General features: G+C 43.4%; 1 protein-coding gene across 1 annotated transcript in view; it reads right to left on the reverse strand.

The window, feature by feature from the left end:
- Positions 1–10,517, reverse strand: part of LOC147602679 (asparaginyl endopeptidase Rep2-like) — a 63,565-nt gene extending 53,048 nt beyond the window's left edge. Inside the window, exons 1-3 of the mRNA XM_086797518.1 lie at positions 10,143–10,517; positions 9,893–10,057; positions 9,659–9,815 (exon numbers count right to left, since the gene is read on the reverse strand). Of these exons, the coding sequence (XP_086653644.1) occupies positions 9,659–9,815; positions 9,893–10,057; positions 10,143–10,382 (562 nt within the window). The 5' untranslated portion in view covers positions 10,383–10,517. The remainder of the gene's footprint in view (positions 1–9,658; positions 9,816–9,892; positions 10,058–10,142) is intronic.
- Between the last annotated feature and the right edge of the window lie 10,901 nt (positions 10,518–21,418).

Raw genomic sequence — 21,418 nt, forward strand, 5'->3', positions numbered from 1 at the left:
CATCCACCTCAAATGTAGATGTGAGCCATACGGAAGAGAAAACCTGTTTGAATTGGACCCATGTGGTGGGTGCTATGCCCTGCAAAAGAAGAGTAGACCACCACTGCAAAGCATTGCCCTTGAGAAAAGTGGCAGCTTTCCTCACCTTCGAGGACTCTGTGTAATTCCCACCAGAAAAAGCAGCATCAAACTGCTGTAAAAAGGTAAGTGCCTTCAATTTATCCTTGGCCCCACTGAAAGTGTCAAACTTCACTGCAGCTCCCCCTTCCTTGTAATCCTTCGCCTTGCCCATAGGCGTTAGATTATCATATGGAAGTGGTTTCGTAAGATTGCTGCCCCCAACATTCATACCCATCATTGGGTCAACATTTCCCATTCCAACACCAGGCATACCATACATCCCAGCCATGTTTCCATACATTCCATGCTGCATACCTGGCTGCATGCCACCAAACATATTGCCTTGCATCCCAGGTTGCATGCTTCCAAACACATTTCCTTGCATACCGGACTGCATACCACCATACATATTCCCTTGCATGCCAGGCTGAAAATTGGCTCCAAAAGGCCCATACATACCCATGCCTCCCTGAGGATAACCCCCAGTCATGGATTGAAACACCGAGCCACCACCAAAGTACCCTGGATGCATGTTCTGCTGAGGAATAGGTGGCTGTCCATAGAAGGAACTCTGTGGGTTTGCACCAAAAGCGTGCTGCATATTCGGAAACTGTGCAGGAGATGGATCCTGTGGAGTGGTACCACTATGACCATGAGAAAGATTCTTTGAACGAACCTTCTTCTTCTTTTTCTGGGGCTCTGTGCGGGGCTCTGAGCGAGATCTCAAAAATTCAGCAAATCTCTCACTCTGTGTGAGCTGCATAAAAGTATCCATAACACTAGCCAAACGATCTTTGAACCGAGCATCATCATCCTCTTTACCATGCACATCTTCTGGCTGTGTTACATCCTCATAAGGCTCAACATCTGCAGCCTGTTCTCCTGCAAAAATATCCTCAGATACATCTCTTTCAGGAGAAGACTCTTGCTCTTCTTCTTCTTGATAGAAATACTCTTCCTCTGTATCAGACATGATTGCTGAATTTTCAGCGATGGCTTTCTCCAAAACAACCACGAGCTCACCCCCTTCAGAAAGTTGATGATTGGTCCCGGGGACGGAACCTTGAAACCGGCCTCTGATAGAAAACCAGAGTGCGGTAGGAGCAATCACCCGTCCACTTGTAGTCTAGATGAGAAACACAACACAGATTGGAGCTAGAGTGCCCAAATCTGAAAACACAGCGACACCTGTTGGCCCCAAAGCTTGGCGCCCCTTGCGGTATTTCTTTATTCAATTAAAATAATATGTATGGCTGAGTACAACACAAAAACCAGCCAAGAGTTTACACCTGTAAGTCCAATCTGACTGCCCACAAATCCTTCTCAGCACAGAGGATCTATGCACACAGATCTGTGTCTTCAAACAACACACTATGCCTCTCTCTGATCAGCCAAGATCACTAAGCAGGCCAGCCATGGGCATACATCTGGCATAACTCAAGAGCATGATACATCTTCTCAGCTCAAACATACATATGCTGTTCAATCTCTGTCTTAATCCCTTGTCAATCTGCCGTACCCCTCCTCTCACAAGGAGCCAGATAACACATATCTGCAACAGACATCAAGCAGTAGAAAGAGAGATAGATGAACAGAAACAGAGCTTACCAAGTTCAGCTCGTGAAACAACACTGGAGGAAGCAACAGCACCAATCTGTGCCTGCAGGCACTTGAATCCACAACCCTGCTTCACACGTGTGCTTGCACTTGCCTGTATCCTCCTCCTGATGCTCACTCTTATGCTGTCCTTGAAAATACAGATCTGAAAATCAGCACTGTACCCGTCTGTACCGCCTCGGGATACGTGCCAGGCGTTGTACTTGCATAAACAGCCTGCTGTCCACTTCTGTACCTGCCTGAATCAGCATACACAGTTCTGTCCAGCACCCTGAAAAGCGCCGCCTGCAGCTACAGAATTCAGAAAAGCATGCGTCAGCCCTGTCCGTACACTGTACGGCTGTCGTACAGGGCTGTACGGCCTGTGTACTTGCTGGTACAGCCTGTACTGGCCTGTGCGCAGAGTTCCCAGCAGCAGTCTGCGCAGCCAGCCACAGAGAAGAAAGAGAGAGAGAGTATTTGCCCAGTTCTGGCCGTACACTGCTGTACGGCTGGTTCCACTCAGAAAAACAGCAACCAGACTGGTCTTCAGCAGCCGCCTCCTTCTTCCTGTGCTTTTCCACGCTAGTTCTCAAGCGCATGAAGGAAACTCCCCTTTTACTACACGATTCCCCAAAAAGGGAAGAGAGAGAGAGAAGAGAGAGAAAACTCCTCCCCAATTTAATCCCTAGGGCCCCAACTTTAATAAGTTTCTAGGGCCACTAAGGCCTAGGGGCAAACTCCAATAAACATTAAAACTTAATGTTTCTAGTTCCCCCCTTCACACCTAGGGATGTCCACACATCTTAAACACTGTCCGGGCACCCCCCATGTGAATCATGAAATATTCTGACTCTGCAACCACCATGCCCACACTTGTCCTGCTCCATTTTCACAGGGCCATGACACCACGTGTATGGTGGAGTGTTCATTGAGTTGCCCTCTCACAATCCCAACATGAATCCACATGCATGGTGAGATGAACAATGAACCTCTTGGCCTCTGTATGGATATGGCTTAAAAATAAATAAATCCATGTCCCAAATAAATGGGCGAGACAAAACAGTCCCAGAAGTCTAGATATCATAATCATGTCCCAAGTAAATGGGCGAGACAAATCAGTCCCATAAGTCCAAATATCATACTCCATGTCCCAAGTAAATGGGCGAGACAAAATAAGTCTCCTGCCAACAAGACATTGGTCCACATGGCCCTTGGCATAAACATAAGTCCCGTGCCAACCAGGCATCATGTCCACTTTACCACTTGCACTCCGTGTTGGTACTCTGACCACACACCTTGGATGAGAGGTGGGCTCAAGTAACAAGTTAAAATAATCACTTGCAGGCATAAATAACCTGGTGTTCCATAAGCATTTCTGCTACACATAGTTATAGGCATTTCGGCCACCAATAGTTTATAGGCATTTTGACCACCAACTCACACTACCCTCTCAAGTGCCCATGTTTCCTTCCATCTGCTCTCTATTGTTCCACCCACACATGGTAGAAACATAAGACAAGAGAACACTACACAGGGTATGTTGTGCTCGACACTATCCTCTGAAGTGCCCATGTTCCCTTCCATCTGCTCTCTATTGTTCCACCCACACATGGTAGAAACAATCTTCAAGAGAGCACGTAGGACAAGAGAACACTACACAAGGTAAGTGAACTATGAGTTCCATAAGTCCAATGCATTCCAAATAAAGGGTGCCATAAAGAATAATCCATCCCAATAAAAGGGAATCATAAACATAATCCATAAACCTGAGCATGGATCCAAATCCCTAGAAAAGAAGTCCAGGAATCCATAGACCTGGATACCATAATCCTTGTATACCATAACTCTTACCACATACTCCGTGCTAACCACACACCTTGGAGTAGAGGTGGACTTTATCCATAAAAGCATCATATCCATGAGATATCAAAAGATTTCTTCTCTATAAACTCGGACAGATTCGTCCATAGAAATTGCTTGTGAAGCCCAATATCTATATAAATCTCGTCCAAGAAAGAAATCTCCATAGATATAATCCATCCCAGTAAAGGGAGCCATAAACAATGTTTCCCTGAAACCATCTCAAGGCAAACAACAACACCTTTCTCCTTGCATAGCTGAAACTCGTTGTACCAATGGAAAAAAGGTTGCATAGATGAAAAACAGGCTGCACAGGTGTGCAATAGACCATACAGTGCGAAACGCTAACTGATCAAATAAGGGTAGAAACCCTAACCACCATATAGCTCTAAAAATAGCCCACAAATTGCACACAATAGAGAAAAGCAGCCCACAACTAGAAGGCTAGACCCGCTGCTTTGATACCAGATGTTGGCATGGAGTAGCCTGCAAGACAAGATCTACAGTCCAGAGGTACTTAGAAACACACATGCACGAGGAAGGGAAAGAACTCCACAAGCTGCTTTTGCACTAATTTATTGTGTTACATCAAAGATAGGCCTTATATTAATGAAACCCTAACTACAGCCCAAGATTATAGCGTCTAATCCAACGGTCACAATAAAAATTGTTACATGTTGCGTAGAGGAAGCTCTTAATTATGACTAAGGCGTGCATTAATTTGTGATCATGAAAGAGATTATGGAGAGAGAAAGAGAGAAAAGTAAGAAGCACACACAATGCACTCAATTTTGTCCCAATCAGCCCCGGGCTCTCCAAGAAAGGATTTGCTTGAATTGCTGGAAGAGAGTGAGTACAAGAAATCGACTGTTTGTAGTCCCAACAAAGACTGGCCAGAAATAAGGGTTTTTCCACATAGAATAGCCTTCTTTCCTTGACAATTTGACTGCCCACGTGGAGTACTGCTTACTGCTGATTGGCAATCAAGAATATGATGATGATCTCGTTTCACCCTTTGCTCCTTGGCTGCAAATGCGTGTGCTTCTGTTGCGACCTAAGGCCTTGCGTTTTGCTCTCTTGCCGGCCTATAGGCTTGAGCACCACACACCAATGATGGGAAATGACAGAATGAGGAGAAAGGCAGCAAACCCACCCTTATATAGGCCCCTATGTGCAGGTAGGTCTGATTTGGACAAATTAGACAAAATAGGCAAAAAGTGTTTTTTCCTCCCTTTTTATGGATGCCTTGTTCTTCCTAGCCCATAGCCCCTCTTCCATGTATTTTGGGCTGCATTTGACCACGGCCCCTCGATCACACATTTGATCTTCCTTTTCCCTTGCCAGTGACCTTGGACAAAAGGCTTTTGCACAGGCAAACATTTACCTTCTATATGACTTGACCATAGTTCCAAGCACCTCACCAACGGTCTAATAAACACCTAGGACACTTGTAAATCATTACAGCTTGCAAGTGGGTTACCTCCGACTTGCACACTTGACTCGACCCTAGACCTACATGGTGCCTGGCGACATGTCCCTAGACAACATGTCACGTGCATCCCGCACTTGGATGCCACGTAGACATTTCTGTACAGAAGGTGTAGGACCTGGGATGGCGAACTGGTCCCATGTGAGCCCAGTCCGGGACGAGTCAGCCAGGGATCCATCTCAGTCGTCCGAGGTCAGGTGTGCATTGTCCTGCACATGAGTCCAAGGTCAGGTGTGCATTGTCCTGCACATGAAGAAGTGCCAATCCGCGCTGTGAGTCTCCCTCTGGAATGATGTCAGATGTGCTGTGTATCTGGTTTGCAACTGGATGCCAGGCCTCTGTAGGCATGTAGGTTTGCATGTAGAGATGGGGCCAGCCCATAGGACTACCCCAGTGCAAGGATTTGCATTTGCATTCTTAGTATGGGCATAGGGGAGGTGTAGAACCACCCCCAAGGGGCCAGGAGAGCCCAAGATATGCCCACCAGCCATGGCATGGGCTGGAAGGGGCTGTCGGCCAGCTTTCAAGCTGCTGGACAGGCAGTCTTCAGGTCTATTACCCCACCCAGCTAGTCGGCCAGGTGTAGGGAGCAATCCCACACCCATGCGTTGACTGTCCAGCAGCCAGGGTGCTGCCCAGAAGCATGCGCAGGCTGGACAGCAGTGTGAAAACATGCGCAGGCTGGACTGAAAGTATTATTAGTGTGAAAACACTTGATTAAAAAGAACTCAGTCGTGGAGCTTTTATTAGCTGGCCGACTGGAGACAATAGGGGGTATAAATACCCCAGCCCATAATCCATGTTTTCATCTCATAATTCACCAAGAGCTCCAAGCAACCAAGGGCCAGGACAGCCAAGAACATTGCTAAAGCAAAGGGGTGAAGGACTGAAGGTCAAGGGTAGGTTTTCCAGCCAAGAAAAGGTCAAGTACTTTGTATTTGTTTCAGATTTACATCATTCTAATAAAGCAAATACACCATCCGTGGTGGGGGCCCTACAGAGGGTAATTGGGACCCAATACTGTGTCCTTCTCCATCTCCCCCTTCTCTCTCTATTTTTCTGCACATCGTCTTTCAGTTTGTGCGTTAATTCCGTCGCGAAAAGAGTGCTGTTTTCTGAGTTTTGAAGTACCGATCCTTCTCCGAAGCTTCCGCATATTACACAACAGCTCACAAAATGCACAATGCCCATCACAGTGGATTCCTAAGTGTACTAAGTAAGTAAAATGTTCACGTGGCACCCTAGTACAAGAGGTGCACGACATCATACATGACATCCCCTCCTACTTATCTTGTTGATAGGGTTATCATTACTTTCGGCAGACAAACCTTCAACAATGCTAGACCTTTCTTATAAGACTTCTCGTCAACTCTTGGAGGGTCCTGGGAATCAAGATCTCAAACTCTTACCTTCTTGAACTTCAACTTGTCTTGACTTGCAAATGAACATCCGCTTGTCTTCGGTATCCATCGATAGACAACAAAATATTTCCTTCTTCTTGATCCAACTTGGTAGTGGACAGAGCTGTTTCGAAGCATCCAAAGCCTATTTGGGCTATTCATGTGGTTGTTAATGTTCCTACACTAGCTTAGCCTTCAAAACCTTCACAAATTCACCCTCTTCGATGTTAGTGTGCTCCAAGGCTCAAAGTGTATTAGTAAGCAAGTGTTAACCCATTTATGGGGTTTTTAGATCATGAATGTCATTGGAAACCTGGGATGTGATGCTCATGAGGCTTGTATCTTGAGGAATCCTTGGTAACACAATCATATTACAAGAGGGATCGGCCCTTCCAGCCCTATTCCCAATGTCATTTAAATCTCAGCATTGCTATCTTGTTTGGTTTTGTGCCATTTCATCTTGTTTAATAGTATTAATAGTTTGAGTGTGTGGTAAGATTGTGCTCAACCCCGTCGGGGGCAATTACATTCTAGCCCACAACAGAGTAAACCATCCACAAAAAAAATCAGCACAACCTTTGATCAAAGCCTAAGCTCTCATACCACTGTTACATGCAACGCAGCGCAATGGAAGCTCTTAATTGTGATTTAGAAGTGCGTTAATGTGTTGACTGTGGAAGAGAGACAGAGAGAAAAGCAAGAAGCATACAAAGTACACCTCATGGGGTCCCAATCACCCACTGAAGGGCCCTACCTTTGAAGATAGGCACCTAGAAGAGATTGGCATTTCTCTAAATTAGGCCCGGGTTTTCTACGTTCCCACATGCTAAAATTGGGTGCCTAAGTGCAACACATGCACGGTTGTCCAACTGTCACAAACCTAGATCATAAGTTGTCCATGTGTTTAAAATTCTAGCCTAGCTTGTGTGAAACTTCTAACTTGCCTGGCCTTATTTCAACAAGGTGTGTACTTATCACCATTAACCTTGGAAATAAATGAAAATATGTTGTAAATTGGTGTGTACTTATCACCATTAACTTTAGACATAAATGAAAATATGTTATAAATTGAATTGTGTGACCTCTTACCATCTGCAAAACACAAAAGACGGTGAATAAGTCCCAAGCACGTGATGCACACATGCATCATCAAGATGCCCAAGCATCCCCGGTCCCATGGACAAGTCACAGGCAGAAATGTCACGCATAAAAATAGTTCCACACAAAAGAAAACTAATGTCAAGGCATCCATCAGGTATCCATATGCACTTTGTTGACTTTGCAAATCACCCATCCACTGTCTTATACAACATAAATACCACAAGGCATCCATCAAGTATCTATATGCACTTGTTGACTTGGCAAATTACACATCCACTATCTTGTACACCTTAGATACCACTTGTCCATCACCGTGAGTGTGGTTCTACCAGTGAAGCGCTTGCCAAATGTGGGCTAGCATGCAAGCGGCCACCTTGCAAAATCAAATTTCAATGGGCTTGCTAGTTCTCTCCACGCCTTTTACACAATGGTGCTACTCTCAACGAGGCCATTGCCTAGGTTGGAGTTCTCTACTCTAATGGTGTGGTACCTTTCTTTGGACCACATTAATTTGTGCAGGTTCTACGATAATGTGGTGTGGAGAGGAATGGACAAGGGGTTTTTGTACACAACTCCCGATTTCGATACAAGCAGAGGAGTACATGAGAAACCTCCAAGTGTGGAGTTCTCTACTCCAACGGTGTAGTACCTTTCTTTGTTACCACATTCAACCTGCACAGGTTCTACAATAATGTGGTGTGGAGAGACATGGACAAGGGTTTTTGTATGCAACTGATTTCGACACAAGCAGAGGAGTACATGAGAAACCTCCACGTGTGAGTAATGTATAGCCTCCACTAAGATCTCATTGAATACATCAATGCTCACAAATGAGGTTTCAACATAGCCTACATAGACTTGGACTCCCCCAACACAATTGCAAGCAAGAGGCAGCAACAAACATTGTGAGTCTGTGGACAAAATATTTGGATGGAGCCAAGCCCTCCCTTTGCTTATAAATGAGGCTCCTCACCAAGCTCGTGGATGCGTTGGACTACTAGGAGACCGAGCAACAACCACTTGCAGTTTTGAGAGCTCAAGAGCTTGGCCAAGGTGGATCTTAAAGGGGTGTTGGATGTGGAAAACCAGCATGAGGAAAGTCTACTTCTCATATTCTAATCAAGTGTACACACAAGGCAGTCAAGGCAAGAAAGCACGACAAAGCTTTGGAGAAGCTATTGTTGGACAACGAAATCGACCATGAAGAGTTAACCCATCTACGCTCACAACCGAAGTACACCATGTATTGGCCACTGTCCATGCGGACACCTCCAAAAGTCCATACCGGCTATATATCATCAAATATTCCTAATCCGAAACTCTTGTGTTAGGCAGGTCCAAGCGATTGACAGCTGTCCAGCAAATCTACAGTGCGGTGTGAGTTCACGGGCTGAGATTTTGTGGCCATCTTTTGTATTCATAACATTTTGTACAGATTTTACATTGTTCATAACATACAATAGGTTTAGGTCTAGTTGTGTTGTGCTTCATCTCTATTAACTCTTTCACAATCCCAAAGACATAATGACTATTATTTAACACAAACCAAATCATTTTCATGCGCTTGCAAAGGAATACTGCTAAACTCGAATATACAGTCATTTTTAAACTATATAAAAATAAGAAAAATCCATCAAATTTTGAGTAATTAGTTCATATTTAACCATATCCGAAGTAATCAAGGCAATGTGATGCATTCTTATAATATCTATACAAGCATACTTGGACTTGACATATTTATTGTAAATATCAACTTCTTCTAAAACTATATCAAATTGAGATATTTTGAGATCCAAGAAGGTACAACAATCTCTAGAGTCTGCTTGAGATAAGAATGAGCTCACATGATATTAGGGAATGAATTCCACCACCAAAAGGTCACAATCCTTGAATATGAATAGATGAAAATCTTGAAGGACGTGGACAAATAAATCATCTATTTATTGTAAAGTTCATGGAGAATAATATGAGATAAAACTAAACGTGGTGCTTTGATTGTGGGAAAAGACAAAACATGAATGCAAATATCTATCAGAGTCACAGTAGAGGGAGACACCAGACATCCGATAGACAAAGGGAGAAGCCACACCTAGCACTCCTGGGCCTCCATGATCAGAGTAGAATATGAAGATGTGGTCATTGGGACCGCTGTCAACCACCTTCCCACTGCCACCTGTGACCTCGCTTTTGTTTCCAAGCAGCACGGCAAAGAAGTTGCTGACTGTTACGTTGGACCCCGTGTAGTCCTGCGTCGCTCATCCATTTAGGGAGTACTTTATGGTAGTAAGAAGACTTGTACGCACTCATTCACATCAGCACGCACCTTGGGGACACCAGCGTACACGTCGACTCCCAATGGATTGTTGATGATTTCGCCAGGGCGTGGGTTGTAGGCGTTGTCGGCGATGTCATCATACATGAATACCACAATATTCTCGTCTTTCAAACCCCCTCTCCGCAGTACTTGATAGGCGTGGCAAACATCGGCCTTCAGAGATCGTATGGGTCAACCAGTTGAACATAAAAGGGATCAACTAGCATGCGATTCTCACACAAAACCAGCCAAACCTAACCTGATGCCGATAATTCCCGTAGCCTGCTGAGCCAGCGATCAAGATCGCCCACCTCGTCCCTCCATCCGCATCATCGCCATCATCAACACTGCTGCCGTCGTCGTCCGTGGGCATCACGATAAATCCATCCTCAGCCACGCCGGAGACTCGAAGACCCGACCGAGCCGCCTCTGCGTGTGACCTCGCAAACACCACCAAAACCAGAAGGAACCACACAAGAGCCGACTCCGCCCGAGACATCTCTCTCTCGCTCTCTCTCTCACACTAATAATGAACAAGTGAGATGAGTTTGATCACGAATTCCCTTCCAATTTCCAAAATTATATGCACCCCTCATTTATTTTGTAAGGTTTGCACCTTATTTCCATGGATTTCGTTTACTAAGGTCCAATTGTCCCATGCACGCACACTTAGCAGCAATGCATGCAAAATTTCACTTGTCTTTTTTTTTTACCAATAATATACCAAATTTCACTTGTCTTCTATCTTGTGTGTCTCCATGAGTGTTGTTGTGGGGATGGAATCAACATGATTAACGTGTGATTACGTTATGTTTAGGATCGAAGGTGATGATGTTGCTAAACTGCTCACCTCTTCAAAACCTCATTGCTCATAGTGTCTCAATAGATGAGATAACTAGAGGTAGGCGTATGCATTTTATAGTTAGGTAGACCTCAAAAACGAGGTTTTCTTAACAACCATCAAGTTTTTGAAAGAGCATAAATTTATATAAACAACTATCTATATATCTATTAAGGGAAGGTATGCCACATGGCACGGCCAAGAGAATTTTTGAGGGTTTTTCAATTTTATGGGGTTTTTCAATCACCATGCGGCACCTAAGGGATTTTGGGGGAGAAAGGAGAATTTAAAGCATTTACAAGAAGAGTTGATACTGGCTATGTTTAGGATTGTGGACTAGGTGGTTTAACTAGTTCAGCTGGTGGTGCTCACCGCGTGAGTGTGGTTCTGCCAATGAAGCGCTTGCAAAATGTGGGCTAGCATGCAAGCAGCCACCTTGCAAAATCAAATTTCAATGGGCTTGCTAGTTCTCTCCACGCCTTTTACACTGTGGTGCTACTCTCAATGTGGCCATTGCCTAGGTTGGAGTTCTCTACTCTAATGGTGTGGTACCTTTCTTCGCTACCACATTAATTTGTGCAAGTTCTACGATAATGTGGTGTGGAGAGGCATGGACAAGGGGTTTTTGTACACAACTGCCGATTTCGACACAAGCAGAGGAGTACATGAGAAACCTCCAGGTGTGGAGTTCTCTACTCCAACGGTGTAGTACCTTTCTTTATTACCACATTCAACCTGCGCAGGTTCTACAATAATGTGGTGTGGAGAGACATGGACAAGGGTTTTTGTATGCAACTAATTTCGACACAAGCAGAGGAGTACACGAGAAACCTCCAGGTGTAATGTAATGTATAGCCTCCACTAAGATCTCATTGAATACATCAATTCCCCAGAGGCCTAGAAACGATCTAGCCATGGACCTTAATGTGACCACAAGGGCAGATCTCTTAAATATGGCAGCAAAGATGGGTCGAGGGATGGTTAGGAAACTAGGCTCTACTCTAGAACCCCAACCTTCCCAGATGAAACCCCATATCATTTCAAAACTTGTCCAAAAGATCTCTAGGGGGATGGGGATCCTATCTAACATCTAGAGATCTATGGGGACGGGGATCCTATCTAACATGTAGAGATTTTTGAATCCACATGTGAAATCTGCGGACTAGTCAGTGACGTGACCATGATACATGCCTTCTCATTGACCTTAGAGGGAAAAGCTCATCAGTGGTTCCGAACCCTTAAGCCTGAGGATAAGGTTAACTTCACAAGGTTAAAGAATGTTTTTGTGCCCAGTTTTGCCTGCCAGTAGCGACAGATGGAGTCATGTGGCACAACTACATAACATCAAACAAAAGGAAGATGAGTCGATGAGAGATTATGTCTCTTATTTGAAGCACTTAAATTCAAGGTGCAAACTTTGGGAAAGGTTGACAGATGATCAATTGTTGCCTTGTTTTTGGAGAGGGGTTAGAGACCATAAAATGCATGATTACATGGTACTAGCCCAGCCAGCTACTCTTGATGCATGCTGCAAATTGGCAATCGAGTATGAAGATAATATGTTAGAATTGCCACAACCCGAAAACGTTAGAACATCTACAACAACCACAACTTTGCGTATCTCGAGTCACCAAGAAATTGGAGCTCGAAGTAAGCAAGTCGGAAACATGACTTTAGATGAGCTCAACAATGCCATATTAGAGAAATTAAAGGTTAGGGAGGGAAGCCAGACATCTGGGCATGGGCATAGTCACCTTTACCCCCCTAGGCAATTGGTATGGTGCTCCATGTGTAGATTTAAATCATACCACCACTGAATGTCCATAGTTAAGGGCAAGGCCATTACTTTATTGTGCTCACTGTGTAAAATTGGAAAATCATGACACTTTAATGTGTAGATATCATGACACTTCAATGTGTAGATATCTTGACGGCATCCAAATGGAGGGCTATGTCAATGGGAGTAAACTGAAAAAATATTTTGGACCATTGACCCAAGAGATGCTCTTGCAAGAACATCTCTCAAAACAACAGAAACAGCTAGAAAAAAAAAAATCCAGCAACAAGTGCAAGAGGAAGCTAAGGCGAGGCAAGTCAAAGCTAAAATGCATAAAGGCCTGATTCATGTCAACATGGCGTCCGTAACCCTTGTGGATGAAGGGGATCTAAACATTGAGCCAGTACGACTCAAGTTAGTGGGACTCACAAAACAGCTAAGGCATTGCAACAAGTATTGCATTAATAGATACAGAGTCAGCCCCATAACTTGATCTCGTATGATACTTGGGTAGCCTTAGAAAGACCACACCTTGAACCCACGGACACGCAAGTTCGCAGTGTGCACCTAACAACCACAAAGACCGAGGGGTATTTAAATGTTAATATTTCCATCAAAAATAATTCCTTGGTCGAAAAGGTGTTTTGATACCTGCAATGGACGAAGAGATGATCCTAGGACGGTCCTGGATCTATGCCAATAAGTGCAATATCCAATGGGAAGAAACAATAGTATCATTGAGCATCGGTGAGAAGGTCATGTCCATACCATTATGGAAACAAATCACTGCAGAGGCAACACCTCAAAAAACAGAATCTGCACCCATTATGCTGAAGTTACCTACACAATATCCAACATACAAGGGTACACGTAAATGGGTGCTAAAGAATCAACTTAAGGATCAACCAGAGAGGAAGGACACGATGAGTAATGAGAGGATTCAGAGGAAACCACAATTTAAAAGTCGGCCATTGCCAACACCTAACCAAGTGGCAGAACTCCCTGCACTTTGCAGAGGCCTCATGACTATCGTCAAAGCAATGGGTCCGAAAAGACCTATTGTGGGCATAAGGCTACTACCAAGGCAATGCAGTAATATGGGTACCCAAACCCAAGTCAATGGCTAAAACCACAAACGGTTCGAATCAACAAACAAAGAGATGTCATGGCTTACAGCATCAACTTCCCGATCGAGCCAGCACTACACCTGCTCTTGTGTGGAGGAGAAAGAAAATTCAGCCAACTGAATTAAGGATGACCAAGGCAACAACAATACCTCCTCTGACTACTATAGAACTAAACAAGACATGTGAAGATAGAAGCAAAGATGTTCCAAAAAGAAGCCATCCACAAACAGACATAGCAACAAAACTATTTAGTTGGGTGGAAGGAACAATAAGAAGCTCCCACATAGAACTAAAAAGACTACATCAGTAAATGCCCAAAAGTACCCAGGTGTACCCTTAGTTTTCATGGTAAAATCAAAGGGACAAGGTAAGCAATGCATCATCATATGCATGTGTGCATGTTTGAGCACAGAAGATAAAAATTCGATCTTATAAACTCCACGTGAAATAGCGAGAAAAAGGTTCACGCCGTGAACCACCCTACAATCGTTCACATTGTGAACCATTATTTGGCTTTTCACGTCGTGAAAGCATGCGAAGAGTTTCACGCCGTGAAATGGTTAGAACTGGGTAGCAAATTATGCAATGACACGTGGCATTTCATTAAATGTAGCTGCCCTGTCCGATGGTTGGGTTATAAAATCAAATTTTTTGCCTTTTTTTGTCACTTTGCATCATTTGGGAGTCATGTCTTCATCATCTGCGAGCTACGTTTGTTCATCACGCATTTGCATTTGCATTCAACTGCTACCAAAGCCCTTCGAGGCGGGAGCTCAACCTTTTTCCTTTTCTTTTTTATTTGCTTTACTTTTTTCTCTCTTTTTCTCTATGATGATATCAAATTGCTCATGTGAGTCCAAACATGTTTTAGAATCAATTGATTGAATGAATGAATGCCTGACATCTTGTGTTGTTGGATATAAATCCAGTGTATGCAATTAATACATGTCGTTTGTCAGTATATGTAAAAATCCATCCTGAACCTGTGCATGCATTGTTATAAATTCATGACTGCCGATTCACGTCCCTGCAGATTCATGTCTACACATTCACGCCATGATGTCTCACGTCCTGATGTTTCACGTCTGCACATTCACGCCATGATGTCTCACGTCCCTGCAGATTCATGTCACGCCATGATGTCTCACGTCCTGATGTTTCACATCATGATGTTTCACGTCTGCACATTCACGCCATGCTGTTTCACGTGTGTATGTTTCACGGCATGATGTTTCACGTCCTAATGTTTCACGTCTGCACATTCATGCAATGATGTTTCACGTCTCCACATTCATGCCATGTTGTTTCATGTGTGTGTTTCTCACGGCATGATGTTTCACGTCCTGATGTTTCATGTCATGATGTTTCACGTCTGCACATTCACGCCATGCTGTTTCACGTGTATGTTTCACGACATGATGTTTCACGCCATGCTGTTTCACATGTGTATGTTTCACGGCATGATGTTTCACGTCATGCTAATTCAGGCCATAGTAATTCACATCTAGTGTTTCATGTCATGTTGTTTCACGTATGCACATTCCCAGTGATTCACGTCATGGTGCCTCACACCAACCAGTTTCACGTCTGTACATTCATGTCATTTTCACGCCTAGAAACTTATCACTAGAATCCTAATACACTGCCATTCTCTCATCTAGATTAACATACTAACTCAAAAAAAAAGGGAAAAAAAGAAAAGAAAAGAAAAAGTAACTTTCCACCAGTCATTCGACTGATGGTATATGATGATACAGATGTCGGTCTCCAAATCCGAAGCACGCAAACAACCATCCACCATGCAAGCAACCATCCACCATGCAAGCAAGCAGTGCTACGGGTTCCCCAGCCAAACACCGACTACAAGCATTAAGCAAGTTGAAGACCAATTTCTTCCCAATCATTCCAGGAGGGCAACCTCGTTATAGGAAGGAAGTCATCACACCCCATGGGAAGGTGACTCTCCAATGCCACATCCCAGAGTGCCTCCATCTATTAGAAGATGCAGAAGTCAAAGCAAAACTCGACAAAGTAGGCCTCGACACAGAATGGCGAGGTACTGTCACACGTAGTCAACACACTAACCTCTGCGCCGAGTACCTAAAGACATGCGACAAGCAAACAAAGAGAGGAAGGATTACAAAGGCTGATGGCACCACAGAACAGCTACTCATCACAGAGGACTTAATCAGAGATGCCTTATAACTCCTAGCTGCTGCAGTGAAAGCCCACAAGCACACCATTGACACAATGCCTATAAATGAAATGCTCAAGCGAGATTCTTACAATTCAAATGGAGCAGAATGTGACATCAGAGATGAGGCTACAGAAAAAGCATGTAGAGTAATGTCCCTCATAATGCAAATAAAACATGTAGATAGGTAAAAGAAGGTGGTTCTAAACAGGATCGCAAAAGCTTATGAGGAAAAGGAAGAGGATTGGGCCTTCTATATGCATAAAGAGATGGAAAACTACTTGAAAGCCCATCAATCAAAGATCAACAATCCTTACCTCCTCACTCAAGTACTTAACCATGTAGCAAAGAGGCCTTTGAAAGAGCCTGAACCAGAGGAGAACATGCAGCTAGCGCTCATCCTCGACCAACCTAAAGAAGCTACTGGCACGTTAGAAGAGGGGCAGGCAGGCAGTATTAATGGAAACACATGATCTCATCAAGAAAATAAAAAAAGACCGCAAAAAGAAAATAGACAAAAAGATGAGAGAAATACTTGTGGATGTAGCAGCATAATCACAAGAACTGGAAGTAGCACTAGCAACAGAAATACGCACATACCAAGAGGCCCTTCAAGAAAAGATACTTGGCCATATTGTGCAGGAACCACAGCAACAGCTTACCCCTCTAGCAAGCCCCGCACAACTTATCTTTAAAGACCTATCTCCTCTCAAAGATTCACACCTAGCAGATACACCAATAGAGGTAATTGAGGAACCAAGGAACAAAGCTACGAAGGCACGAGTAGTAGAAGAAGTAACAATCACAGCACAAGAACTGGAGGCTCCCCAGAGTCAAGTAAGAGACAACGAATGCCAGAACCTTCCAGTCCAAGCAAAAGGAGAAATTTGGACGATAAAGAGCAACTGCCCCAGCTAGCCTCCTTCCAAGACATGGATTCTAAACAATTCATCCAGGAAACCATGGAAGGCCTCGAAGCACTCCTTCACGATCCACTTAAAGAACTGGAAATTGAGTCAAGTACAAACTGGGAACAAGAGCAAAAGGTATGGCGTTGCCACCTATTAGCAACACACATGTTACATGACAGGAACGCCACCCTCTAGAAGCTGAAAGATGCAAATGCACAAGTGCAAAGCATAAAAGCAAATCTTGAGGCAATAGAGTCAACTCACAGGGAGGTTATCATGAAGAGCTTAAAGGCTGCGGCGGCGAAGGAATAGGAACAGAGGTATAATTCCTTGGAAAGTAATAACCTCGTCTTAAGCCAGACAATTGTACAGAAGATTAACGAAAATGCTGACTTAAACGTAAAGCTAGAGCAAGCAAAGGATCAACTTCAAAAAGAGATCGCCCACACACAGAATCTCACAACTCTGCATACCCGACAAATCAAGGAGTGCCAAGACAGTGCAATGGCTAATGAAGATGTGCTTCACCAACAAATTGAGCTCCTAACAGCCCAACTCAAGGCAAAGCAAGAAAGAGTGCAAAGTTTGCAACAGGAAAGAGAACAAGCAAACGAAGCACATGTAGAAAAGATTAAGGCCCTCAACGAAACCATCTGTGCAAACTAAGCAAAAACGTAAAAGAATAAATTGGACCATCAAGAAGCCATATCATAGCTTACAGTGCAACTACAAGACACTCAAATATTGGCGGCATAAAGGCTCAATCAGATTACTGAAGCACAACAACAAAGGGAAGCCACTGCCCGGTGAGCACAAGAAGATGCAACAAGGAGATTTGAAGAGATGGATGCTGAAAGAATGATCTGGGAAACAACCATCTCAAACACCTCAGCAATGCCGACTCTCGCCTACAGGATGTGGCATGTCAGCTAGCGGCACAAGAAAGGAGTCTATGCCTGGAGTTGATAGATTATCTGCGTATCCTCCTTGAGCACACCTCGGAGTTGGGCCAGCTGCCCCCAGTAACTCCTTGGGCCCCTCCTCACACTCTTACTTTGTTTCTACACTAACACTCTCATTACTTCAGTATAATATAAACTTAGTTGAAGATATAGGCCTAGGTGAATTAACCGTAATTAAACAAAATACTGATAGAGATGCTGACCCAACCATCATCATGCGCATTTTGAGGGGGGACCTTGTATTAACTAACCCTCAAGACATATTCTTCTACCCCTTGCATCCTATAGTGCTAAACCTTTGTAGTTGGTGTCGCATGCTCCAAAATTTTAAAATCCTGGACAACAGTATCGACAAACTCGACCTGTTAGTTCCAGATGGCATACCAGAGATGCCGGCCAACTACTACAAGGTGTTTGCAAATACTTATCAATGGGTAATTAGTCATGGGTTGCTAGAAGTGTACAATACACACCAACATTTGAATCTCTCTGAGTCCACATTATATCACCTTGTTGGCATCCTTAAACTCTATATTAATATCCACAAGCATTTAGAAGCTATGCTCACCAATGTAAAATATAATTTTGATGCCACTCACATCAACTACCCGGATATTGATGATGAAGAAATTCCTGAAATACAAAACTATTTTAAATCTCATAAGCCTAGCCACCCACCCCCTAGCACTGGTCAAGGTCAAGAAGAAGGTCCCTCTTTAGTTTCAAAATCCACTTACCATGTATATTCTAATATAGCCAGTAAGCTTCTCAATCCCTATCCTATTGTGCCACCTACTACCTCTTCCCAAGCTAACTGTATCTACTCTTCTTTCTCTCCTCAAGAGTTAGATTTTCCCACTAAACACTCTCGCCCTCGAGGAGGTAGAGGCACCTAACCCATCTCCACCCCCCACGGCAACCTCAAGAGGTACACGATCTCACTCCACATGAAAATATTGCGCCTTACATTGAACAAAATGTCGTGGATTCTTTGACAGCTGCAAAGTACGAGAAGTTTATTCGAGCCGGCAATCCACTTTTAAAGCCAAAACTCATGTTCAAAGTACTCATGTAGATTTCTCCATTCGACCCTACCCGCTAGATTATGCCAGAAGCATACTCTACAGTCACACCAACAAGGCAACATTATGTACCATACCCTCTCCGTGCCCCACATCCTGACTTAGAAGAATTACTCCCTTTGGCGGCTGGAGAGGGTACATTGTGGGCAAATGTCGCAAAACACACAAGGCTCACCAACCCTCATTTAGCTAACTTGCTGGATATTCGCATTGTCACATTCATGATCAGCTACTGTTATTTATAGAAGATGGAGAAAGAGACATCCTGTGCATACTAGAAGTGGTTACGCCACCATCATCAGTAATGAAGAACAGCCAACAAATTTTGGAATCCAGCCTACATGGAGGAAGGAGTTTTTGTCAGTTCTAGAATATAGCAGAGTATACATGAGCGCACCACCAACAATGAGAGTAAATCCATTGTACATGCCTGTCAAGAGAAGGTGGACGCCATTGGAATTCCAAGAGGCCAAAAACAGGGACTCCCATGTTTGTTATAACGTCCCTATCTTCACACCAGCAACATTTGGCCATATTCAAGATCAAAGACAACAAATGCTAACATGGATCAGAGCATGGAGAAGGATACCCGATATGGCCATTATGGCAAGTCTTAGGTTTATGAAATTGTTGCTGGTACTAATAGACCAACCAAAAGAAACCTATGATGGCTTTGAAGCACAACAATTGAAGTTCGATATGAATCAAGGGCCTTCAGACAGAGGAATGATGTTGTACTACCACCGATTAAGATGTCTTCCAGCCTACATGCACATTACATTTGAAGACATGGTAGACACTAGCTTTTGGAAGTCACATTCAACATTCCATCGCACTCTATGAAAGCTCTAGTCCAGACGAAATTTCTACTGACATGAGTTTGGTGAAGCTCCTCTACAAGCCTACGAGTTCACTTCAATCCATATCTCTTATTGGAAGCCATTGCTATGCGAATTTTTCAAGTGATGAAGGCGATGCTAATGATTTGTGTCAAGCGGCTTCAATGCATGTATGGATGGCTAAAAATGAACCACTAGACAGCCATGAAGATGCAAGTGTTGATGGGGAAGATGAAGAGCAAACGCATGGATCTCTTCTTGGAGAGAATTATATGGATAAAGATGAATGCAATGAAACTCTTCTTGAATGAAGGAGACAACTCTTACGAAGATCTTCATGGTGTTGCATTACATGAGGGATTTGTGGTTGCCGACCATGAATATGTGGCACATGATGTGGATTCACAAAATGATGGTGTGGATGAAAGTAATAATGTGGTTGATTGTGATCCTTATGATGCGATTTATGAGGAAAATGCTTTGGGTAATGATGATGATGATGCTTTGGTTTATGAAAGTGATTCATGGGTGGACTTTGATGGTTGGCGCATCATTGGTTGGTGATGACACTTCCAACCATTTGATCCTGGTATACATGGAAAGATTCTTGATGTGGATTCATTTCCATATGATCAAGGTGGACAGCATACATTGCCACTTGAAAGCGGATGGATTTCCATATGACCCGGGTGGATACTATGCATTGCCATTTGAAGCGGATGGGTTTCCTATTTAATTGGGCATTTTTGGAAGTTAACCTTATTGATGGGGACTTGGTGTGGGTCACCTATTACCTTATGCTCGAGTCTTCACAAAATAAGTACAGTTGTATGGTGTCTTTTGACAACTATATACATGGAATGGGATGATGGCATGAAAAGTGTTTGTAAATTTACTATATGGACAGCCATGGCCATTGGTGTACTTCACCACTCATCAATCAACGCTCAACGAGACTCTGTGGGCTTATGGATATCATAGAGAGCAGTCCATATGTACATCAAATAAGTGGACAGCTCTATTTGGAGTTCTTTTGTGTGAGGCACTTTTGGAGTTGCAACAAATGTACTTCCACATTCATGAGAGAAGTCAAGAAGATTCCCAACAGCCCATACATTGCTCCATACATGGTTTCAAGGACGAAAGCTTTGGGTAGGGATGGTTTGTAATGAAGGGGGCTTGGAATTAGACTCAAAGAGATCTTGCCCATGGGCATAGATATGGCCGGGCAAGTATGGAGGCCCAACATTAATGAGTGTGAAAAGGTGGGCAAGTATATAAGTGAATATTGTATCTAGGGGCATAACACACTTTTACTAATAATGAAATCATACTTCTTGGAGCTCCATGCTTCTATGGCTATGGTGGTACTCCCTTGAGTGCATGTGGTACTCCATCATGTGATCAGTGCATGTGGTACTCCATTATGAGTGCAATCTTTCTTCCTTTCTTTTCCCCATCATTACAGATAATTATATGTGGCTTTCTCATGAGTGAGATCATTAGATCCTATAAAAGTAATAATTTCAAACACTATTGAAACTCACATGAGTACGACCACAACATTGTTTACATGGCAGATGCGGTGTTTAAGGAGGTCTTACAATTAGCTTTGAGATGAACATAGAGGTAATTTGGCAAGATTTTTTTGGCTTTGAAAGGGAATTTGTGTGATATATATTAATTTTGGCATTTCCTTTATTCTTATATATATTTTTTAGATTTTGTATCTCTATATAAACGCTAATACATGTGAGTTGTTTTGGGTTTCTCACCAACTCCTCTAATAGGCTAGAAGATAC

Source organism: Cibotium barometz, chromosome 66, assembly GCF_041138505.1.
Source record: "Cibotium barometz isolate CiBa-2024 chromosome 66, ASM4113850v1, whole genome shotgun sequence".
NCBI classification, from domain to species: domain Eukaryota; kingdom Viridiplantae; phylum Streptophyta; class Polypodiopsida; order Cyatheales; family Cibotiaceae; genus Cibotium; species Cibotium barometz.